The 18,746-nt window shown below is 39.9% G+C and overlaps 1 protein-coding gene and 1 long non-coding RNA gene across 2 annotated transcripts in view; one reads left to right on the top strand and one right to left on the bottom strand.

Moving 5' to 3' along the window:
* Positions 1 to 5,700: 5,700 nt before the first annotated feature.
* Positions 5,701 to 6,511, bottom strand: LOC103590443. Its single transcript, XR_550473.1, has 2 exons — positions 5,961 to 6,511; positions 5,701 to 5,868 (listed from the first exon to the last, which is right to left on the bottom strand). It is a non-coding gene; the product is annotated as an uncharacterized LOC103590443 (long non-coding RNA).
* Positions 6,512 to 7,966: 1,455 nt separating this feature from the next.
* The window catches only part of LOC103590444 (methyltransferase-like protein 16), a gene marked incomplete at its 3' end in the record, with an annotated part of 35,026 nt that continues 24,246 nt past the window's right edge, over positions 7,967 to 18,746 (top strand). Inside the window, 2 exon segments of the mRNA XM_008572670.1 lie at positions 7,967 to 8,013; positions 11,752 to 11,879. Of these exon segments, the coding sequence (XP_008570892.1) occupies positions 7,969 to 8,013; positions 11,752 to 11,879 (173 nt within the window).

Here is an 18,746-nt window from a genome sequence, read left to right on the forward strand (position 1 = left end):
CAAGATGGTGGAAGTAGAGAGAGCAGAGAGACTAGATTTACATTTTTAAACAGCTACATATCATTCCATAACACAGATGTGCCATAATTTATTTACTCATCCCCAACTGAGGGGTATTTAGGTTATTTGCATGTTTTTCTCTTTAATAAATGATGTAACAATGAACATCTTTACCTACCTCAACCTCACTGTAAATACGAAGGTACTTCAAAAAGTTCGTGGAAAAATAGAATTAAAAGACAATACAAATATTTCCAGCTTCTTGAAGATTTCTCTGGGACATAAACTTAAAAATGGAATTGCTGGCTAGAAGAATAACACATTTATTTATTTTTCAACCTACATACCTCTGGTGCAAAAATCAAAAGGTACAAAATCAATCACATTGACAAGCAAGTCTCTTTCCTACTCCAATCTCCCAGCCATCAGGTCTTCACTCCAGAAGTAATCGCTGTCATCAGTTTCTTCCTTTCACAGATATTCTATGATTGGACATTTTAGATTTTAATATATATTGCCAAATGACCCCTCAAAAAGGCAATTTGTACTCACTATGGTAGATTGCAAAAGGCTACAGATTCTTGGCTGTTCCTCCCATGCAGAATAAAGTCTGTGTCCCCACCCCTGCATCTGGCAGGCCCAGGCCTTAAAAGCTATTGCTGCTTACTTTCTCACTCTCTTAGAATATTTTTGCCATGTGAATAAACCCAGTTTATCCCACTTCAGGATGAGAAACAGTGTGAAGCAGAGACAAACACTCCTAGCTGAGGTTCCCTAGACCGTGGATTTCCAAACATTTTCTTTACAGGTCCAGAGAGTAAGTATTTTCAGCCTTTTGGGCTATATGGTCCCTTCAACTATTCAATTCTACTGTTATGCTGTGGAAGCAGACATCAATATGTATACAAATAGGCATGGCCTGATTTGGCCCACAGCCAGCAGTTTGCTGACCCTTACTGTGGACCAACTAGCCTGCCAATTGCCAGACATGTGAAAAAGGTCATCTTGGACCACCCAAGCCACAGTGGAACCTCCAGCAGACTGCACAATCAACTGAACCAAGTCATGCCAGAACAATTGCCAAGCTGACCTATAGAATTATGTCTGTTGTTGTAAGCCAACAAGTTTGAGGGTGGTTTGTTACACAGTACTAGTCTTTGCCATCATTGGATATCATCAATCTTTTAAAATTTTTGTTAATCTGTTGTGTTAAAAATGGTATTCAGATGCCCATACCAGCCAGCCATCATGAATAATAAATAAACAAATAAATGAAAATGGTCTTTGACATACCTTTCCATGTGTATTAGTTTGTTTATGTTGCTCATAACAAAATACCTGAAAAACTGGGTAATGTGTAAGAAGACAAAATTTATTGCTTACAGTTTTGGAGGCTGGGAAGTCCAGAGTCCAGAGAACACATTTGGTGAGATGACTCTACAGCAATGCAGGGTGTCACATGGTGAGAGTGGTACAGCAGAGAGAGAGAGATATTTCCTCAAGTGCTCTTCTTTTAAAGCCCTCAGAACCACACTACTGACCACTGTTATTAATCCGTTCACTACGGGATGGTCCTCCAAGCTAATCATCTCTTCAAGGCCCCACCTTTCAATTGCCATAATAGGATTTCCCACCCTCAACAGTTACAGTGGGAATTAAGCTTCTAATATATGAACTTTGGGGGACACAATTCAATCACTCCACAACACCATGATTACTAATGTGTTAGAGCATTTTTTCATGTACATTCATTGGTCAATTATATATTCTCTTATGTGAGTTTCCTGTTCATATCTTTTGCTCTTTTTTTTTTTTTTAAAGATGACCAGTAAGGGGATCTTAACCCTTGACTTGGTGTTGTCAGCACTGTTAGGCAATCATGGTCTACTCGAGGACAGTCTAAGATGGCAGCAGAATGCCCAAAATGGCTGCAGAAAAGTTTCAAGGCCCCTAGAACAGCACATTTTCCGAGAACAAAGACCCCTCTCCCCCTTCTTCCTCACCGCCACATCCCCTTCCTGCGTGCGCGAATTTCTCCACCTATAGAAAAACCCCAACTCAGCTTAAACCTCGCTCACTGCCCTCTCCTCCCTCCCTAGCCAATAAGAACAGTCCAGCTCAGCTTAATGGGATATTATGGGCTCACCCCAACTCTCCCTGCTGCTGCTCCCACTTTCGAGAGAACAACCCGCCTGTCCATTTTGCCTGCTTAATACATGGTGGTTGAGCCTTTGTCTCCTGGTGTGTTTCTCATTCTGCGTTTGGGCCAGGTTTTTCCTCTCAAGCACCATGCTCTCTGAAGTGAGCTAACCAGCCATCCCTACATAGGGATCCGAACCCTTGGCCTTGGTGTTATCAGCACCACACTCTCCCAAGTGAGCCAGTAGCCGACCCTCTATCGCTCATTTTAATGTTGGATTTTTTTCTTATTGATTTGTCATTGCTTAAGAAGATATCTTGAATGTTAACTTTGTTATATATATGTTTCAAATATTTTCTCCATTTGTTGTCTATTATTTATAGTATCTTTTATTATATTGAATTTAAAATTTTTTATGTGATCAAATCTAGTAATCTTTTCCTTTACGGTTTTGAGCAGTCTTTAGAAGGCTCTCCCTATTCTAAGCTTATGAAAATATTCTCCTATATTTCCTCTAACATTTTTTTTTTTTTTTTGTCTTTTGTCTTTTTTCCGTGTCCGGCAACGGATCGCACCCCTCAGTGTTGCCGCCGTACCGGACCGGGGACCGGCAACGGGATTGCAAACCTCTGTGTTGCTCCCGCGCCTCGCTCAGCCAGTGAGCGGGAACCGGTCTGTACGTGGGATCCGAACCCTCGGGCGGGAGCGCCGCCGCGCTTCCCAAGCGGCGCACTATCCAGTGCGCCACCGGGCCGGCCCCTCCTCTAACATTTTTGTAGTTGATTTTATACTTATTGTGTTCGTTAATCCATGCGGGATTTATTTTATGTATTGTGTAATTTAATTTAATTTTTTTTTTTTTTTGGCAGCTGGCTGGTATGGGGCTAATTGGGCAGCCTGTAATCTTAATTTTTCCAAGTAGAAAAACATTATTACTGGCTATTCTTGCACATTGTTTCCCAGATAAATTTTATAACCATCTTAAGTTTCCTATAATAACCACTGTGGATTTTAGGTGTTATTCTTATTTGCCTCCTATTTTTTCAGCATATCCTCAAATTTTCTGGTCTATCATGGCACTGTTTAGGTTCAGCCCAATTTGAAATTCATTATTTAATTTTTAAAGTTAATACCTTCTGTTTTATGGAACTTGAAACAGGAGGAAGATTAAGTTAGTCAGGCATACAATTAGATCCAATTCTTCCACCAGTATTAATTTTTGAAATTTACTTTTTAAGTCTTGAAAAAATTCAGCATTATTTATAATAATGAAAATACGGTGTCCTAAGGGTAAAGGATCACTTGAGTAGCTCTCTCGGTTATGTAAAGGTAGGCTGAGAAACTGTTATTATTCTGGGACTACGGTGTCACCTTTGTGAAGGTGGTCATTAGATCCCTGATATATTAACTTTGGTTTCTAAGAAGGAACTGGATAAAATTTATATAATTTTTGGGTCTTCTGGGCTAGAAGGAACTGGTACTAAAACCATTACTCCTGGAGACATGAACTTAGAAAGACCTTTGGCTGTTGACTGGCCGGTTCTGGCCAAAGGACAGTGACAGGGAAGAGCAAAGAGTCCTTGAAGTAATTAATTTCAGTTAAGTGGGAGTCCAGCCTGATATCCTAAACTGTTGATTTCAGCCCAGTAGGCAGCTGATGCTGAAAGCAGCTCTGGTACCTGCTATGAAACATTTCAGAATTGGTAGCATTATCTATGGGATGTGCAAAATCAGTTTCCTGCTACATAGAAGCAGCAAGAAACAAAGGATGTAATTGATTAATTGAGCACCTATATTATCCTTTCTGGGGTGCGGAAGTTGAACAGACTTCTCTGACCAGATTAAGTCCTTGGGGATTTTTGGGTAAATAGGAGAGATAAGCCCTAAAAGGCAGACATTGAATATCTTGTTAATCTATTTTATTAAGTCTCCAGACAATTTTTATTTTATATAAAAAGAGTTTAAAAGGAGATATATTTATCATTGTACCACAAGATTTGGGAGTAGGTCATGCCAGTTACATGGGAAACAACATCTAGAGGGGAATTAGTTAAAAAAAAAGGGGGGGGGGCCGGCCTGGTGGCGCACTTGGTAGAGTGTGGCGCTTGAGAGCGCGGCTGCGCTCCTGCCGAGGGTTCAGATCCCATATAGAGACCGGTCCGCTCACTGGTTGAGCGTGGTGCGGGCGCGACACCGAGGGTTGCGATCCCGTTGCCAGTCACGGTACGGGCGCGACACCGAGGGTTGCGATACCGTTACCGGTCACGAAAAAAGACAAAAAGGAAAAAAAAAGGGGGGGGATATATCCATAAGATTTGATACAGTGCTGCGCACCCATCACAAAGGATAATATAGAACTATATTAATTGAAGTAGGCGAACCTCCAAGATTTATACTGGGAGTCTTCAAAAAGTTCATGGAAAGATTCCTATTCTCTTTTCTTTTTTTGGCGGCTGGCTGGTATGAAGATCTAATGATTCCTATTTCTTTTTAGTTGCATTTTTCCATGAACTTTTTGAAGTACCCTAGTATTTGAATGTATATATTACTATTTGTATAAAATTATTTGGTTATACAGGGTGTCCACAGGGAATTGGTTCCAGGACCTCCTGCATATCCCCAAATCTGCAGATTCTCAAGTCTCTCAGTCCCTTGTGGAACCTGCATATCTGAAAAGTCAGTCTTCCGTATAGGCACGTTCCACGTCCTGTGAATACTGTATTTTCCATCCATGGTTGGTTGAAAAAAATCCGAGAATGTAGACCCTGGCAATTAAAACCCATGTTGTTCAAAGGTCAACTGTATATCCTTGAGTTTATACAGGCTTAGAAGTTAAGTTGCCAAAATTTGATGGACAGACTGGCCAGTTAACTCTGTTGGTTAGAGAATGGTGCTAAGAACACCAAGCTCAAGGGGCCAGCCGCCAAAACAACAACAAAATTCGATGGTGATTGGCTCTGGGTGGTGAGATTTTAGATATTTTTTCCTCCATACTTTTATTATTTAAATTACAAATCTTCAATTATGAAAATGTTTTATCTTTATGAAATATATTTTTTAAAAAATGGAAACTGGGCCGGCCTGTGGCTCACTCGGTAGAGTGCGGTGCTGATAACACCAAGGCCACGGGTTCGGATCCCATATAGGGATGGCCGGTTCGCTCACTGGCTGAGCATGGTGCTGACAACACCAAGTCGAGGGTTAAGATCCCCTTACCGGTCATCTTTTAAAAAAAAAAAAAAATGGAAACTGACCAGAGAAGTTATAAGGAATATCAACAATATTAGGAGCTTACTAAGTGCTAGACATTATGCTAAATGTTTTATATGCATTATCTGATTTAGAGGTTATTATCTTGTTTCCCATTACTATCTTGAGCAAACCGAAGCTTGGACAGTTTAAGTAAATTGCCCATAATCACAGGGTTAGTAAGTGGTGGGAGCAGGATTAAAGCCCAATTTCCCTGGCTGCAGAGATAGGGTCTCTATGGTCTCTTTGATCTGACCTATAGGGTAGCTGGATGGCTCTTTGGAACTATCAAAGAACAAAATTACAACAAATTTAGTTGAACAGCTCAGTGGGCTTTATTGCGATTCTAGAATCGAGCAATACGTTATTCCATAAAATGGTGTTCCAACGAGCCAAGCAGAGGAGGTTGCTTTAGACAGAAACAAAGAACAAAAAGCGGATTGGTCATTTCAAAGTTTACACTCCTTGTAAAGTGGGGTCTGGAAGACAAAAGAATAGAAAAATAACAGCAGGTTACTTCAGCTATCTCTTTCCTGTAAGGATTAAAGCAGAGAGAACTTCATTACCATACCTATTGATGATTTAAACTGGCCTGTTCCAGAAACTGGCTGTCTTCTTTCTCCTGATTTCTAGGAAGGTCAGACCACAGTCCAAGTGACAGGGAACTCTTTATAAGGCGTGACTCCATTTTGATTTTTAGTCTGGTCTTTTGGGACCTAGTGCAGGAACTTAGTCCAAAATAATGGCCTCCTATAATTTTTATTTAACAGAGCCAACAGAAATTTACTAACACCCTAAATACGGTCTACTTCCACCCCACCAGTCATACCTCCAAGGCCATTTCCTCTTTCATCTTCTCAGAAGCAAGCTCTAAATACCATAAAATAACTAGTACCCTGGCATAGTCCCTTTCCCTTGAATCTGGCCTGACCCTTTAACTTGCTTTAGCCGACAGAGTACGATGAAAGTGCCAAACCCCAGAGAGTGTGATTTAGTAAGTCTGGAGTGGACCCCAGAAGGTTTTTTTTAAAAAAAATAAACAAGTTCCCTAGCGGATTGGAAAGCAGATAACCCTCAAGCCACACTGCGAAGAACTCCGCCCGCTACCACGCCCCCGCTTTCTGTCCGAAGGAGCCGCAAACTCCAGGTCTCGCGACAGTTTCTTCTTTCAAGATGGCTACAGGTCTCGCGAGAGTGACTTGTCCAATCACAAGGCTAGATAGCTTCACAAGATGGCGGCGCGCTGGGAGCGTAACATCTGCGTTTCTAGGAGCTTCGCGCTGCAGGTGGTTTAAGATTCTGGGGTTGTACAGGCCGTTGCCAGACACGTCTTCTGGCAGGAACATCGATCTCAGAGGTAGGTCACTTTAACATCTCTCATGTGGGTTCCGATCGTGGTTTACTTAAGCCATATATCACCTGGCTTCCTCATTCTCAGATTTTGGGCTCGTGAGGTGCTGACTTCGGGGTCTAGGGAGGGAGACCTGATGTGGGTATGTGTGCACGCGCAGGTGTGTTGGGGGTGGTTGGTTGGAACGAGTTGGCGAATAGAATAGAGACTAGGATTGAAGTAAGAGATACCCCCGGGTCTGAGGAGGTTTAGAGAGGTCCAAAACTGAGGAGGGAAGGCAAACTGAGTGGCTAAGATGACGTGGAGGGAAAGCGACAACTGGCGGTTGCGGGACGAATGGAAAAGTCGGATTTATGAGGGAAGACGAAGAGAGAAAACGGAGATTGGGGTGGATGGAGGTGGGAGGGATCTGTGCAGAAGGAATTCGAAGTTCTGAAAGCGGAATTTAGACTATTTTAAGGCTTATGTATTAAGAGAAATGGTAATTGAAGAGGGTTAAGGGTCGGGAGGAACCAAGGAAACAAGCGTGCAGATGAGAAAGATCAAAGCGGAAGCAGCTTTTGGGACTGACTCACGTAACCCGGCAGAAAAAGTTTCAATCCTTGGGCTGAGGTTTTTTTGAGACTCAAGATGGGGACTGCTTATCCAGAATGAGGGTGCTATGTTTCAGTGGACTGGACAGTGAGAAGAGTTCCATCGTGCTTTCAATCAACAAATATTTGAGTGCCTACTCTCCCAGGCCCTATTTTAAGTGTTAGGAAATCCCGGTGAACCAGACAGACAAAATGTTTTCCCTGACGAAGCTTACTGGCAGGGCAGATTTTAAGAAATGAGCAAAATATATGGAATGTCAGATGGGTAAATTTCATATAGAAGACTGAAGTTAGGAAGAGAGACAAGGAGTGTGTTCATTCACTGCACATTTAAGTGGGTACTCAGGAAAGGGATCGATGCAATGTCATTTGACCAAAGACCTGAAGAAAGTGAGGTTACTACGTATGTTATGTATTTCTGGGGGAGACAGCAGTGCATGCAAACCGAACAGCAAGTGCGAAAGCCCTAAGGCATGAGTGTGCCGGACTTGATAGAGAAACAGCAAAGAGGCCAATGTGGCTAGAGCAGAATGAGCCAGGAAAAGTAGGAGAGTAGGTTAGAGAAAAGTGTGAGTGACAGTCCTGATGCCAGGTGAGAGCTGACATGCAGTTAAACTCTGAGAAATGGGATACAGATGTTCCTTGACGTCCGGTGGGATCAAGGACCCAATGAACCCGTGGTAAGATAAAAAAGAAAAAAATCGTTACATTGGGGACTGTGTATTTTTAGCTAAGAAACTATTGCCTGTATTAGGAGGTTAGTTAGCAAAGAAACGGTTTCTTTGACTCGTTCTGTATCTTTCCTAATGTAGAAAAAAGGGTTGAGTAATGTAGGAAATGAACTAAATTTGCCATATCTGTAATTTAGTTTGTTTCACATATGTTCAGAGTGTCATGTTGTGAGTGCACTGATGTCTGCTATGTTGTCTTTGGGATCTTCATTAACGTGTTGCAGGGCTCTAACATCCCAGTGTCTTTTGAAACTACTGTTAGAGTACCTTACATTTTTGTTCCTTGCCAGAATTACAGGAAAGGAAAACGTTTTCCTTTTCGATGTTTTTCGGGGGACTGAGACTTGTCCTAGTTTTATATGCCCCACTTTCTTTTCTTTTCTTTTTTTTCCCTCTTTTTAATTTTTAGAAGTTATTTTTATTTCTTTATTACTTTTGGGGGGGCATCTTGCCGGTAAGGGGATCCGAACCCTTGACCTTGGTGTTACACCTGCTATAACCAGCTGAGCTATCTGGCCAGCCCTCCCCTCTTTCATGATGGTCTGTAAAGGAGATGTTAGTATTAGGAAATTAAAACTGGGGTATAATGAGTTTCAGTGATAGTGTGAGGGGCAAAAGGTAGTAACTTAGTGTGCTGAAAAACTTCCAGGTAACTACTAATTCCTCCAAATTCTGAATTTCCTCAACAAATATTTATTGTATGCCACTTGCTGGGGTACAGTGGAGAATAAGATGGATATGGTTGCAGCCTGCTTTCTGTCTGTGTGTGTGTGTGTGTGTGTGAGAGAGAGAGAGACAGACAGACAGACAGACAGACATAGGGTAAACTAATTACACACATAATAACAAAGTGAAGAGCTCTGAGGAAAAAGCACAAGGTGCTTTGAAAGTATACATAGTAGGCACCTGGTTGGATATGTGGTGTCAGAGAAAGCCTACCTGAGAATATGATGCTTGGGATTTGATTTGAAGGGCTAGTGGGCCTTCAGAGGTGAAAGGAGATATGGTGGGAGGGTGAGGAGAATCTTGCAGGCAGTAAGAATAGCAGATGGTGGGACAGACCGCTATGCAGCAGAGAAAATGAAAGACCAGAATGTCTGAAGCATAGTGCAGAAGGAGAAAGTGGCATCAAATGAGGTTGGAGAGATAGGCAAGGCCTAGATTATGTATACCTTGTTAATGCTTTTAGACTTTATTGGCCTAATAGTTTTGGGAAGCCACTGATTAGCAAGGGAATGTTCAGATTTGCATTGAGGGGTGTGCAGGGGGAGACTTGTCTGCTGGGTGAAAAATGGATTGCAGCAGCGCAAGAGTGGTTACAGAGAGATCAATTTGAGGCTCCTATAGTAATCCAGAAAAGAAATGATAATGATTTGGGCTAGAGAGGTGAAGTTGTGAAGGGTGAAAAGTCAAATAGGGTCAAGAAATAATTAGTGGGCAGACAATATTCAGGACATGATGTGTGTTCAGAATGAGGAAGAGAGGGTGGGAAGGTGCTAAGGATTTCTGGCTTGTGCACCACAAGCCACATGAAAGAAAGTAGTGCCATTCAGTGAACTAGAGAAGATTAGGAGAGGACCAGCTTGGGGTGGGTAGAAATAATTTAATTTTGTGCATGAAGTTCTTTTGAGCCATTCAAGTGAGAAGTGTGGTAGGCAGTTAGATATGATTTGGAAAGGTCTGTAGTGAAGACAACAGTTCTGTTTTGAAATTAGTCGTTTAATTTCCGGTGTAGAAAGCTGTCAATCTTCTGAGGGCTGGCTGGTTAGCTCACTTGTGAGAGCATGGTGCTGGTAACACCAAGGTCAGGGGTTTGGATCTCCATGTAGGCCAGCCACCAAAACAAACAAACAAAAACCTTTTGAAATAAAGTGTTAACAGATTTATTATGACTTAATTGGGAAGATTAGGGAAGGAAAGACTTTCCTGAAGAAGAGATGCTTGAACTCTGATTGAAAGGAATTCACCAGCTGAAAAGGTACATTACAGATAAAAGTAACAGCCTGTGTAAGGGCCTTGTGGCCAGGGTGGAGGGATGGCAAGAAGAGCAAGGAGATGTGACTTAAGCTGATGGTAAAGTGATAGGTAAGGCCAGACAATGCAGGGCCTTATATATATGCTGAAGTACTGATTTTTTAAAAAAAAATTCTAAGAGTAGGGTTTTGAGCAACTGGTCATAGGAGGAGTACATATCATAATTTTGTGTTTAGGAATGATCACAGCAAGGTGGAAGAAAGAGTAGTGAGAACAAAAGTGGATGCAGGAAGACCAATTAAGAGGCTGTTCTAGAAATCTAGGTAGCTGATATTGGTGGGGATGGGAAAATAGAAGGATTTGAGTGGTATTTATAGCAGGTAAAACCCACAAAACTGGTGATTTCTTGGATATGATAGAGAGAGCTATCAGGTGATTCCTAGATTTCTGGCTTACATAATAATATGTAGGTGAATGTTTGTTATAAAAAAAAAGTAGAAAATACACAACAACGAAGAAGAAAATAAAAATCACCTACCACCCAGACATAGATGCTAAAATAGTTTTTAGATTACTCACTACCTAGAGATTTATTAAACCACTAATGGTTTTTCTTCCAGTTTCTATTTCTTGATATAAATATATTAGCTTTTTTCCTTTTTGTAATCTGAAAAAAGATAAAATTATGTTTGTTTTCATTTTGTTCTAACTACCTAGGAATGACAAAATTGAAATTTATAAAAGAAGTTGGAATAGAAGATACTTTTTCAAACTTCAGTGACTTGATGTTTCTCTACCAAATTATTCAGTTCTTTCAAGGCCACTGTAAAAACTAACTTCTAACTATAATCTTGGCTGTAGAGTATACTGCCTTCTGTCACTTTGATACTTTTAAAGGAATAGTACTCAATTTTCTTCTCTTGATGTGTACTTTTTAAAAATTATGGTAAAATATACATAACAAAGTTACTATTTTTAGCCATTTTTAACCATTCAGTGACGGTAAGTATATTCACACTGTTGAGCAGCCATCACCACTATTCATCTCCAGAACTTTTTCATCCTAACAAACTGAAACTCTGTATGGGCCGGCCCGGTGGCGCACTGGATAAGTGCGCTGCTTGGGAAGCGCGGCGGCGCTCCCGCCCGAGGGTTTGGATCCCACATACAGACCGGTTCCCGCTCACTGGCTGAGTGAGGCGCAGGAGCAACACCGAGGGTTGCAATCCCGTTGCCGGTCCCCGGTCCGGTACGGGGGCAACACTGAGGGTTGCGATCCGTTGCCGGACATGGCAAAAAGACAAAAAAAAAAACAAAACTCTGTACCCATTAAACAGTAATTCCCCCTTCCTCCCTCTATTCCACTCTCTGTCTATATGAATTTGCCTGTTCTTGTTAAGTACCTCATATAACTGGAAGCATATAATATTTGTCCTCTTGTTTGTTATTTCCCTTAGCATAATGTTTTCAAGGTTCATCCATTTTGTGGCATGTATCAGACTTTCATTCCTTTTTATGACTGAATGAAAGAGGTTGAGCATCTCTTTATGTGCTTATTTGTTGTATACATTTTAAAAATATAATTTCTACTTTCTTGATTGGCAAATATGTGTTGGCTATAACTTGACTTGATATCCACAGCTTTTCCCATTCATTTTTTTTTTTAACTAAATTGTTTATTTTTTTCTTTTTCTTTTTTCTTTTTTTTTAAAGATGGCTCTGAGTAAATCAATGCATGCAAGAAATAGATACAAGGACAAACCTCCTGACTTTGCATATCTGGCATCCAAATATCCAGATTTTAAGCAGCATGTTCAGATAAATCTGAATGGAAGAGTGAGGTAGGTAACAGATGAAAAATTATTGATACTGTATCATTCTAGTGTGATCTGAATGGACACAATATAGTGGAAAGCAGCTGGACTCATAGAAGACCCAAATGCTAATTGTAGACATTTCATTAAACTTCCCATTTGACCATGAACAAATCACTTAACCTCTTTGAGTCTCAGCTTTTTAATCTATAAAATGAAAGGATCAGACCAAATGCTTTTTTTTTTTTTCCTTTTTGTCTTTTTTACTGACTGGTAACAGGATCGCAACCCTCGGTGTCGCGCCCATACTGGGGACCGGCAACGGAATCGCAACCCTCAGTGTCGCTCCCGCACCGCGCTCAGCCAGTGAGCGGAAACCGGTCTCCACATGGGATCTGAACCCTCGGCAGGAGCGCCGCCGCGCTCTCAAGTGGCGCACTCTCCAGTGCGCCACCGGGCCGGCCCAGACCAAATGCTTTTAAGTTTTCTTCTAGCTTAAAAAAAATTCTCTTGATGTCCAAATTGTTGCTTACCCTGTAGAGGTGCCAGAGTAACTGCAGAGATTTTAGGATTGTACTCTGTGTGATCTAAAACTTGGTGACTGGTGAGGATCTAAAGATATTATTTTATTAAGTATGTGTTTATTTTTATATGAGGTAGGAAAATAATAACCAGGACATCAAAACTGATTTCACAAATATTACTTAAGGTGTTGCTAAATTTAAGTTAAGTTGATTTTTAAAAATTAAGAAATTAGGGGGCTGGCTGGTTAACTCAGTTGGTAGAGCATTTTCCTTCCCTTGATACCAAGGTCAAGGATTTGAATCTTCATACTGGCCAGCTGCCAAAACAAGCAAAAAAAATTTAGGAAAATAGGCTACCTGGTTAGCCCAGTTGGTTAGAGTACAGAGTTATAACACCTAGGTCAAAGATCTAGATCCCCATACTGTCCAGCTGCCAAAAATAGAAAAATAATAAAAATTAAGAAAATAATAGTACTGGTGTTTCAGGAAATGGCAAATATTGTGCTTGCTTGGCAGCGCATATACTAAAATTGGAATGATACAGAGAAGATTAGCATGGCCCCTGTGCAAGAATGACATGCAAATTTGTGAAGTGTTCCATAATTTTTAGCGAGAAATTGTTGAAGGTCCACAAAAAATGATTATATTGTGTAATGTTGAATATACTAATTATCCCGATTTGAGCATCACATATTGCACACAGTTATTGATATTCAATGCTGTACCCCACAGATATGCACAATCAATTATGTTTCAATTTTTTTAAAAAATGGCAAAAATTATGGTAATGTTATGGGAATTCTGATGTGTATATTTTGCCCATAAGAAGGAACCATCTCTGACTGAATTCCTAAACTCTGTGGGAGTTACAGAGGGAATTGGAAAGGGTGTGGAAAGGTGTGGTGGTTTGGCCATGGGGAGGAAGAGGAGCAGGGTTTGAGAAGAAGAGGGAAGGTAAGGTATGATAGAATCATAGGGCTTGAAGCATTTTGCTGACATCTTCTTTCCTCCTAGCAGTATCCTTATGACTTTAGAAATGGAGGCCCTAGGGCAGGACTTAACCTGGAGGCCAAGATACCCTTAAAATCATAAAAGTATAAAAAAAAATGTTTATGTTCATTTTTCTGGGAGATAATCCTAACTTTCATCAGACTCTCAAAGGAATCTGTAACCATTTCCAAGCTGTTTTGATTGTCTGTCCACTCAGTAAAAAAGAAAAATTGAGCATAGCCCATATGTGAATGCTTATACTTATACTACTTACTGTGTCACTTTTGAAAACATGATTAGAAATAGTCAAAATAGAAATTAGAAATACATTTAAGGGCTGGCCAGTTATTCACTTGGTTAAAGCATGGTGCTGGTAACACCAAGGTCAGGGGTTCAGATCCCAGTACTGGCCAGCCACCAAAAAATAAATAAATAAATATATTTAAATAAGACTTCTAATATTTTCTTTGCATACCCTTACCAGTCATCTTTGGCACCTTACTTTGGAGATCACCCCAAAGAGATCAAATTGGTATTTCTATGTTTATAACATCCCTGTCATTGTTCTTCAATCTTTGTTGTATGTGAATGTTTGTTTATTCTAGTGGCTGTAGGGAAGATACAATTTTGTTATTTTTTGTTTCTTTTCTATACCTACCATTGTACTTAATCAATTATTTAAGAAAAATGTGTTGATTAACCACATTGTGCTCAGTTCTAGGAAAGCCATAACAAACAAGAAAGACACAGTCACTGCCACATTTGGAGTTTACACACTAGTGGGGAAAGTGGACATAAGCAGTTAGTCTTTTAGTATGGCAGAATCTGTGAGGTGTGCAGTGGGATCACTAGAAGGGAGACCTGACCTTGACTTTGGGATTTAGGAATTATTTGAAACAGAAGCTGTGTCTTGGTTGTGTTCTGAAAAATGAGTAGGAGTTAGCCAGGTAGAAATAAGAGTGTTCATGCAGCGGGAGCAGCATGCACAAAGAGCACTGAGCAGTAGGGGAACTGAAAAAATTGATCATCTAGGGTGTAGTGGACAAGAGACAGGAGATGAAGCTGGGGAGGATTATACTTGTGGTACTTTATAAGGCCTGTTGAAGAGTTTGGAATTTATCTTAAGGACATGGTGCGGACACAATTCTGTGTCATTAGAGTTATCCATTCCCATTCTTGTTCAATAAAGTTTTAAAGCAGGGGATAACATGTTCAGAATTGTGTTTAAACAGATATTCTAAGAGCATTGTGGAGGATGAATTACAAGGGGAATTGAGACTGGAATTCAGGGAGGTAGGTAGGAAATGGTTTTAGTAATCCAGATTAGATATACTGGTGGACTAACTAGGTAAAACAGTAGGATTAGGGATCACTGATGAGTTTGAGAGAAATTCACAGATAGAATTAGCAGGACATGATAGAAATTAAGAACAAGAGCCAAGTATGGTACTTGGGGTTCCTCCTTAATAAGTGGGTAGATGGTAATACCATTTACTGAAGTAGGGAACAAGGGGGAATGATCTGGTTTAGCAGAGATGATATTTTCAATTTTGGGCATATTGAATCTGAGAAGTCTATGGGATATTCAAGGGGAGTATGTTTTCTAGGTAGAAGTCTAAAGAGAGGGATGCAGCAGTGATGGTGGGGATGGCGTTAGTGAAATCCTGGCTGTTTAAGCTGAAAACTGAAGGTTGAATAGAAGGGGGAAAGAATTCCGAATAAAGAGAACAGAGTTTTTTTTTTTTTGTTTCCTTTTTTTGTCTTTTTTACTGACCGGTAACGGGATCACAACCCTCGGTGTCATGCCCGTACCGGGGACCGGCAACGGGATCGGGACCGGCAACGGGATCGCAACCGTCGGTGTTGCGCCCACACCGCGCTCAGCCAGTGAGCGGGAACCGGTCTCCACATGGGATCCGAACCCTCGGCGGGAGCGCCACCGCACTCCCAAGCGGCGCACTCTCCAGTGCGCCACCGGGCCGGCCCGAGAACAGAGTTTTGTGAGAGGAGTGGTGAGTTGGGAGAACTGCATGTAGATGGGGCTGAAGTGGATACTGGATAGCAGGTTGGGGAATGACAGAAGATGAGATTGAAAGAAAAGCAAAGAATAGGTTACAAAGAACCTTTCATAGTGTGCCAGTTAGAATGGACATGATTCCTCAGACATTGAGGAACCAGAGGAGGGCTTTTAAGATGGTTAGGATTTTTAAGATGGTTTAAGATGTCTGTTTTTTTTTTAAAAAAATCATTCTCAGAGCAGACCAAGCAGATCTGTTATCACAATATATCTAAAAAGATTAAAGGTGCCTGGCAAGTAATAGATATAACATAAATATTTGTTGAGTACATGAGAATAATTCCTCTATTAAACAATATGCCATATATGAGTGGTAAACTGTTTGTACCGTGCTGCTATAACAATACCTGAGACTGGTCAAAATTTATAAAGAATAGGATTTATTTCTCGCAGTTCTGGAGGCTGGGAAGTCCAAGACCAGGGATCGGGCATCTGATTAGGGTCTTCTTGCAGTGTCTTCATGTGGTAGAAGATGGAAGGGGGCAAACTCCAGCAAGCCCTTTTTATACTGGCATTAACCCGTTGACGAGGGCTCTGTCGTCCTCATGACCTAAACACTTCCCATTAGGCCCCACGTCCCAACACTGTCGCATTGGGGATTAAGTTTCCAATACATGAATTTTGGGGGACATATTCAGACCGTAGTATATACCTAAAACAAAATTACAGAAAAATGAAAAATAAAGGGATTGGCAAAGTATACTAGGTAAACAAGAGTTTCTCTCCTAAATCAGATAAAGGAAAATAGATGGCAAAAAAGCATCAGGTTGGAAAAAGAGGGCTAGTTTATATTGATAAAAGAAATAATTTTCAATGAAGATTTTAAAAAATGAAGACATTTAGCATTTTAAAATATATGGCATAGAAATACTTTTTTAAACGTGTTTAACATAGTTCGGAGATATTTTCCTTGTATTTCTAACGAAGTAGACAGAGATAGTTGGAGAGCCGTGACCTAGGGACTTTCATTGGATCCATGAATGTTTTTAAGACAGTTCGATAAAAATACCTTCTGTGTATATTTTTCTTGAGGAGATGGGGTTCAAAGCTTTAACTTAGGACTTCACTTTTAAGAGTCTTTGACCCCCCCAAAAGTTAAGTGCTACTGATATAGAATCTAAATAATATAATCAGTGAGTTTGATTTAAGGATATATTTTGAACTTTTTAAACTACGAACATGAATGCACATTCTTTTCAAGTAACTTGCATGGGCTTGTAACACTAAGAAATGACTGACCTGGAACTGTCTCTGCTTAGAGTCTATTCCTTCCCTTATCTATTAAAAGAGGTAGAAATATTGGAGAAAAAAAGAAAATTATTTTTTATAAGTGGCTTGATTATTGTCTACCTGAAAATACATTTCAGAATCACCCAAAAAATAAATAACAAGGTTGCTGAAAAAAAATGTACATGCAAGAGTACTTTAAAAATTTCGTGGAAAAATAGAATTAAAAAACAAAATAATCCTTCCATGAATTTTTTGAAGACACCTCGTAGAAACATTTAAAAATATAAAATATATAGGGCCGGCCCGGTGGCGCACTGCTACAGTGCGCCGCTTGGGAGCGCAGCGGCACTCCCGCCGAGGGTTCGGATCCCACATACAGACCGGCCGCTCACTGGCTGAGCAAGGTGCGGGCGCAACACCGAGGGTTGCGATCCCGTTGCCGGTCACGAAAAAAGACAAAAAGGGAAAAAAAAATATATATAATATATAAAAATAAATATAAGAAAATTGATAGTTTTCCAAATAGTTAGCATAATTCCCTCGAGGTACATCCATGTTGTTGCATATTGCAGGATTTCCTTCTTTTTACAGGCTAAATAATATTAATATTCCATTGTATGTATATACTACAGTTCATGTATCCATTTGTCTATTGATGGACATTTAGGTTACTTCCACATCTTAGCAATGAACATGGAAGTGGTAAAATCTCTTTGAGATCCTGATTTCAGTTATTTTGGATAAATACCCAGAGGTGAGATTGCCAGATCATGTGGTAGTTAATATTTTGAGAAACCTCCATACTGTTTTCTATGGTGGCTACACCTTTTGCATTCCCACAACACTTATAAGTGTTCCAATTTTCCCATATTCTCACCAACACTTGTTGTCTTTTGTTGATAATAGCCATCCTAACAGATATAAGGTGATATCTCTTTGTGGTTTTGATTTGCATTTCCCTGATGATTAGTGACTTTGAGTATCTTTTCATATACCTTTTGGCCATTTGTGTATCTTCAGAGAAATGTCTATTTTTTTATTTGGGTTATTAGTTTTTTTGCTATTTAGTTGTAGAAGTTCCTTATATATTTTGGAAATTAACCCCTTACCAGATATATGGTTTGCAGGTACATTCTGTAGGTTGCCTTTTCACTCTGTTGATTGTTTCCTTTGCTGTTACTTATATTTATTACATGCTAAAAAAATAGGTGAATGTCTGTATAACTTTGGATGTATGAAAGCTCTTTCTAAAGCATGAAGGTAGAATTAATAAAAGAAGGGCCGACCCCGTGGCGCACTCGGGAGAGTGCAGCGCTGGGAGCAGCAACGCTCCAGCCGCGGGTTCAGATCCTATATAGGAATGGCCGGTGCGCTCACTGGCTGAGCGCGGTGTGGGCGACACCACACCAAGGGTTGCGATCCCCTTACCGATCACGAAAAAGACACACACACACACAAAAAAAGAATTAATAAAAGAAAAGATAAATTATTCAACTATATTAAAAAAAAAACTTTTAGATTGTCTGGTTAGGTCAAGGGTTTGAATCCCTGTACCAGCCAGGCAAAAAAGAGAAAAAAATACTTTTACATATAAGAAAATACACATAAGAGATGACAAAACAATATAAATATTTACAGCATATGACAAAGAATTAACTTCCTTAATATAAAGAACTCTTAGAAAACAATAAGAAAAGTGAAAAAAACCTCAATAGACAAAAAGGTTGAGGGTAAAACCAGCAATTCACAAAAGAAGAAAGATACATGGACCAAATGAGCGAAGATAAAATATTACAGTATCCATCAGTAACCAAAATGCAGTCAATGCTGGTGGAATTACAATCTTAAGAGTTCTAAAAAGCATATTTATATGAAATAATGAATATTTGAGGATGTTTATCCCAAGGCTGTTTATAACAAGGAAAATTTGAAATAATATAAATACCCAGTGTTCTTACAATGTAGTTCCGTACAGTGAAATAATGAAGTAGCCTGTAGAATGGATGTTGCAGATTATAAAACTTGATAATTGTGGGGTTTTTTTTTTTTTTTTTTTTTTTTTTTTTTTTTTTT

Source organism: Galeopterus variegatus, unplaced genomic scaffold (assembly GCF_000696425.1).
Source record: "Galeopterus variegatus unplaced genomic scaffold, G_variegatus-3.0.2 Scaffold817, whole genome shotgun sequence".
NCBI classification, from domain to species: Eukaryota; Metazoa; Chordata; class Mammalia; order Dermoptera; family Cynocephalidae; genus Galeopterus; species Galeopterus variegatus.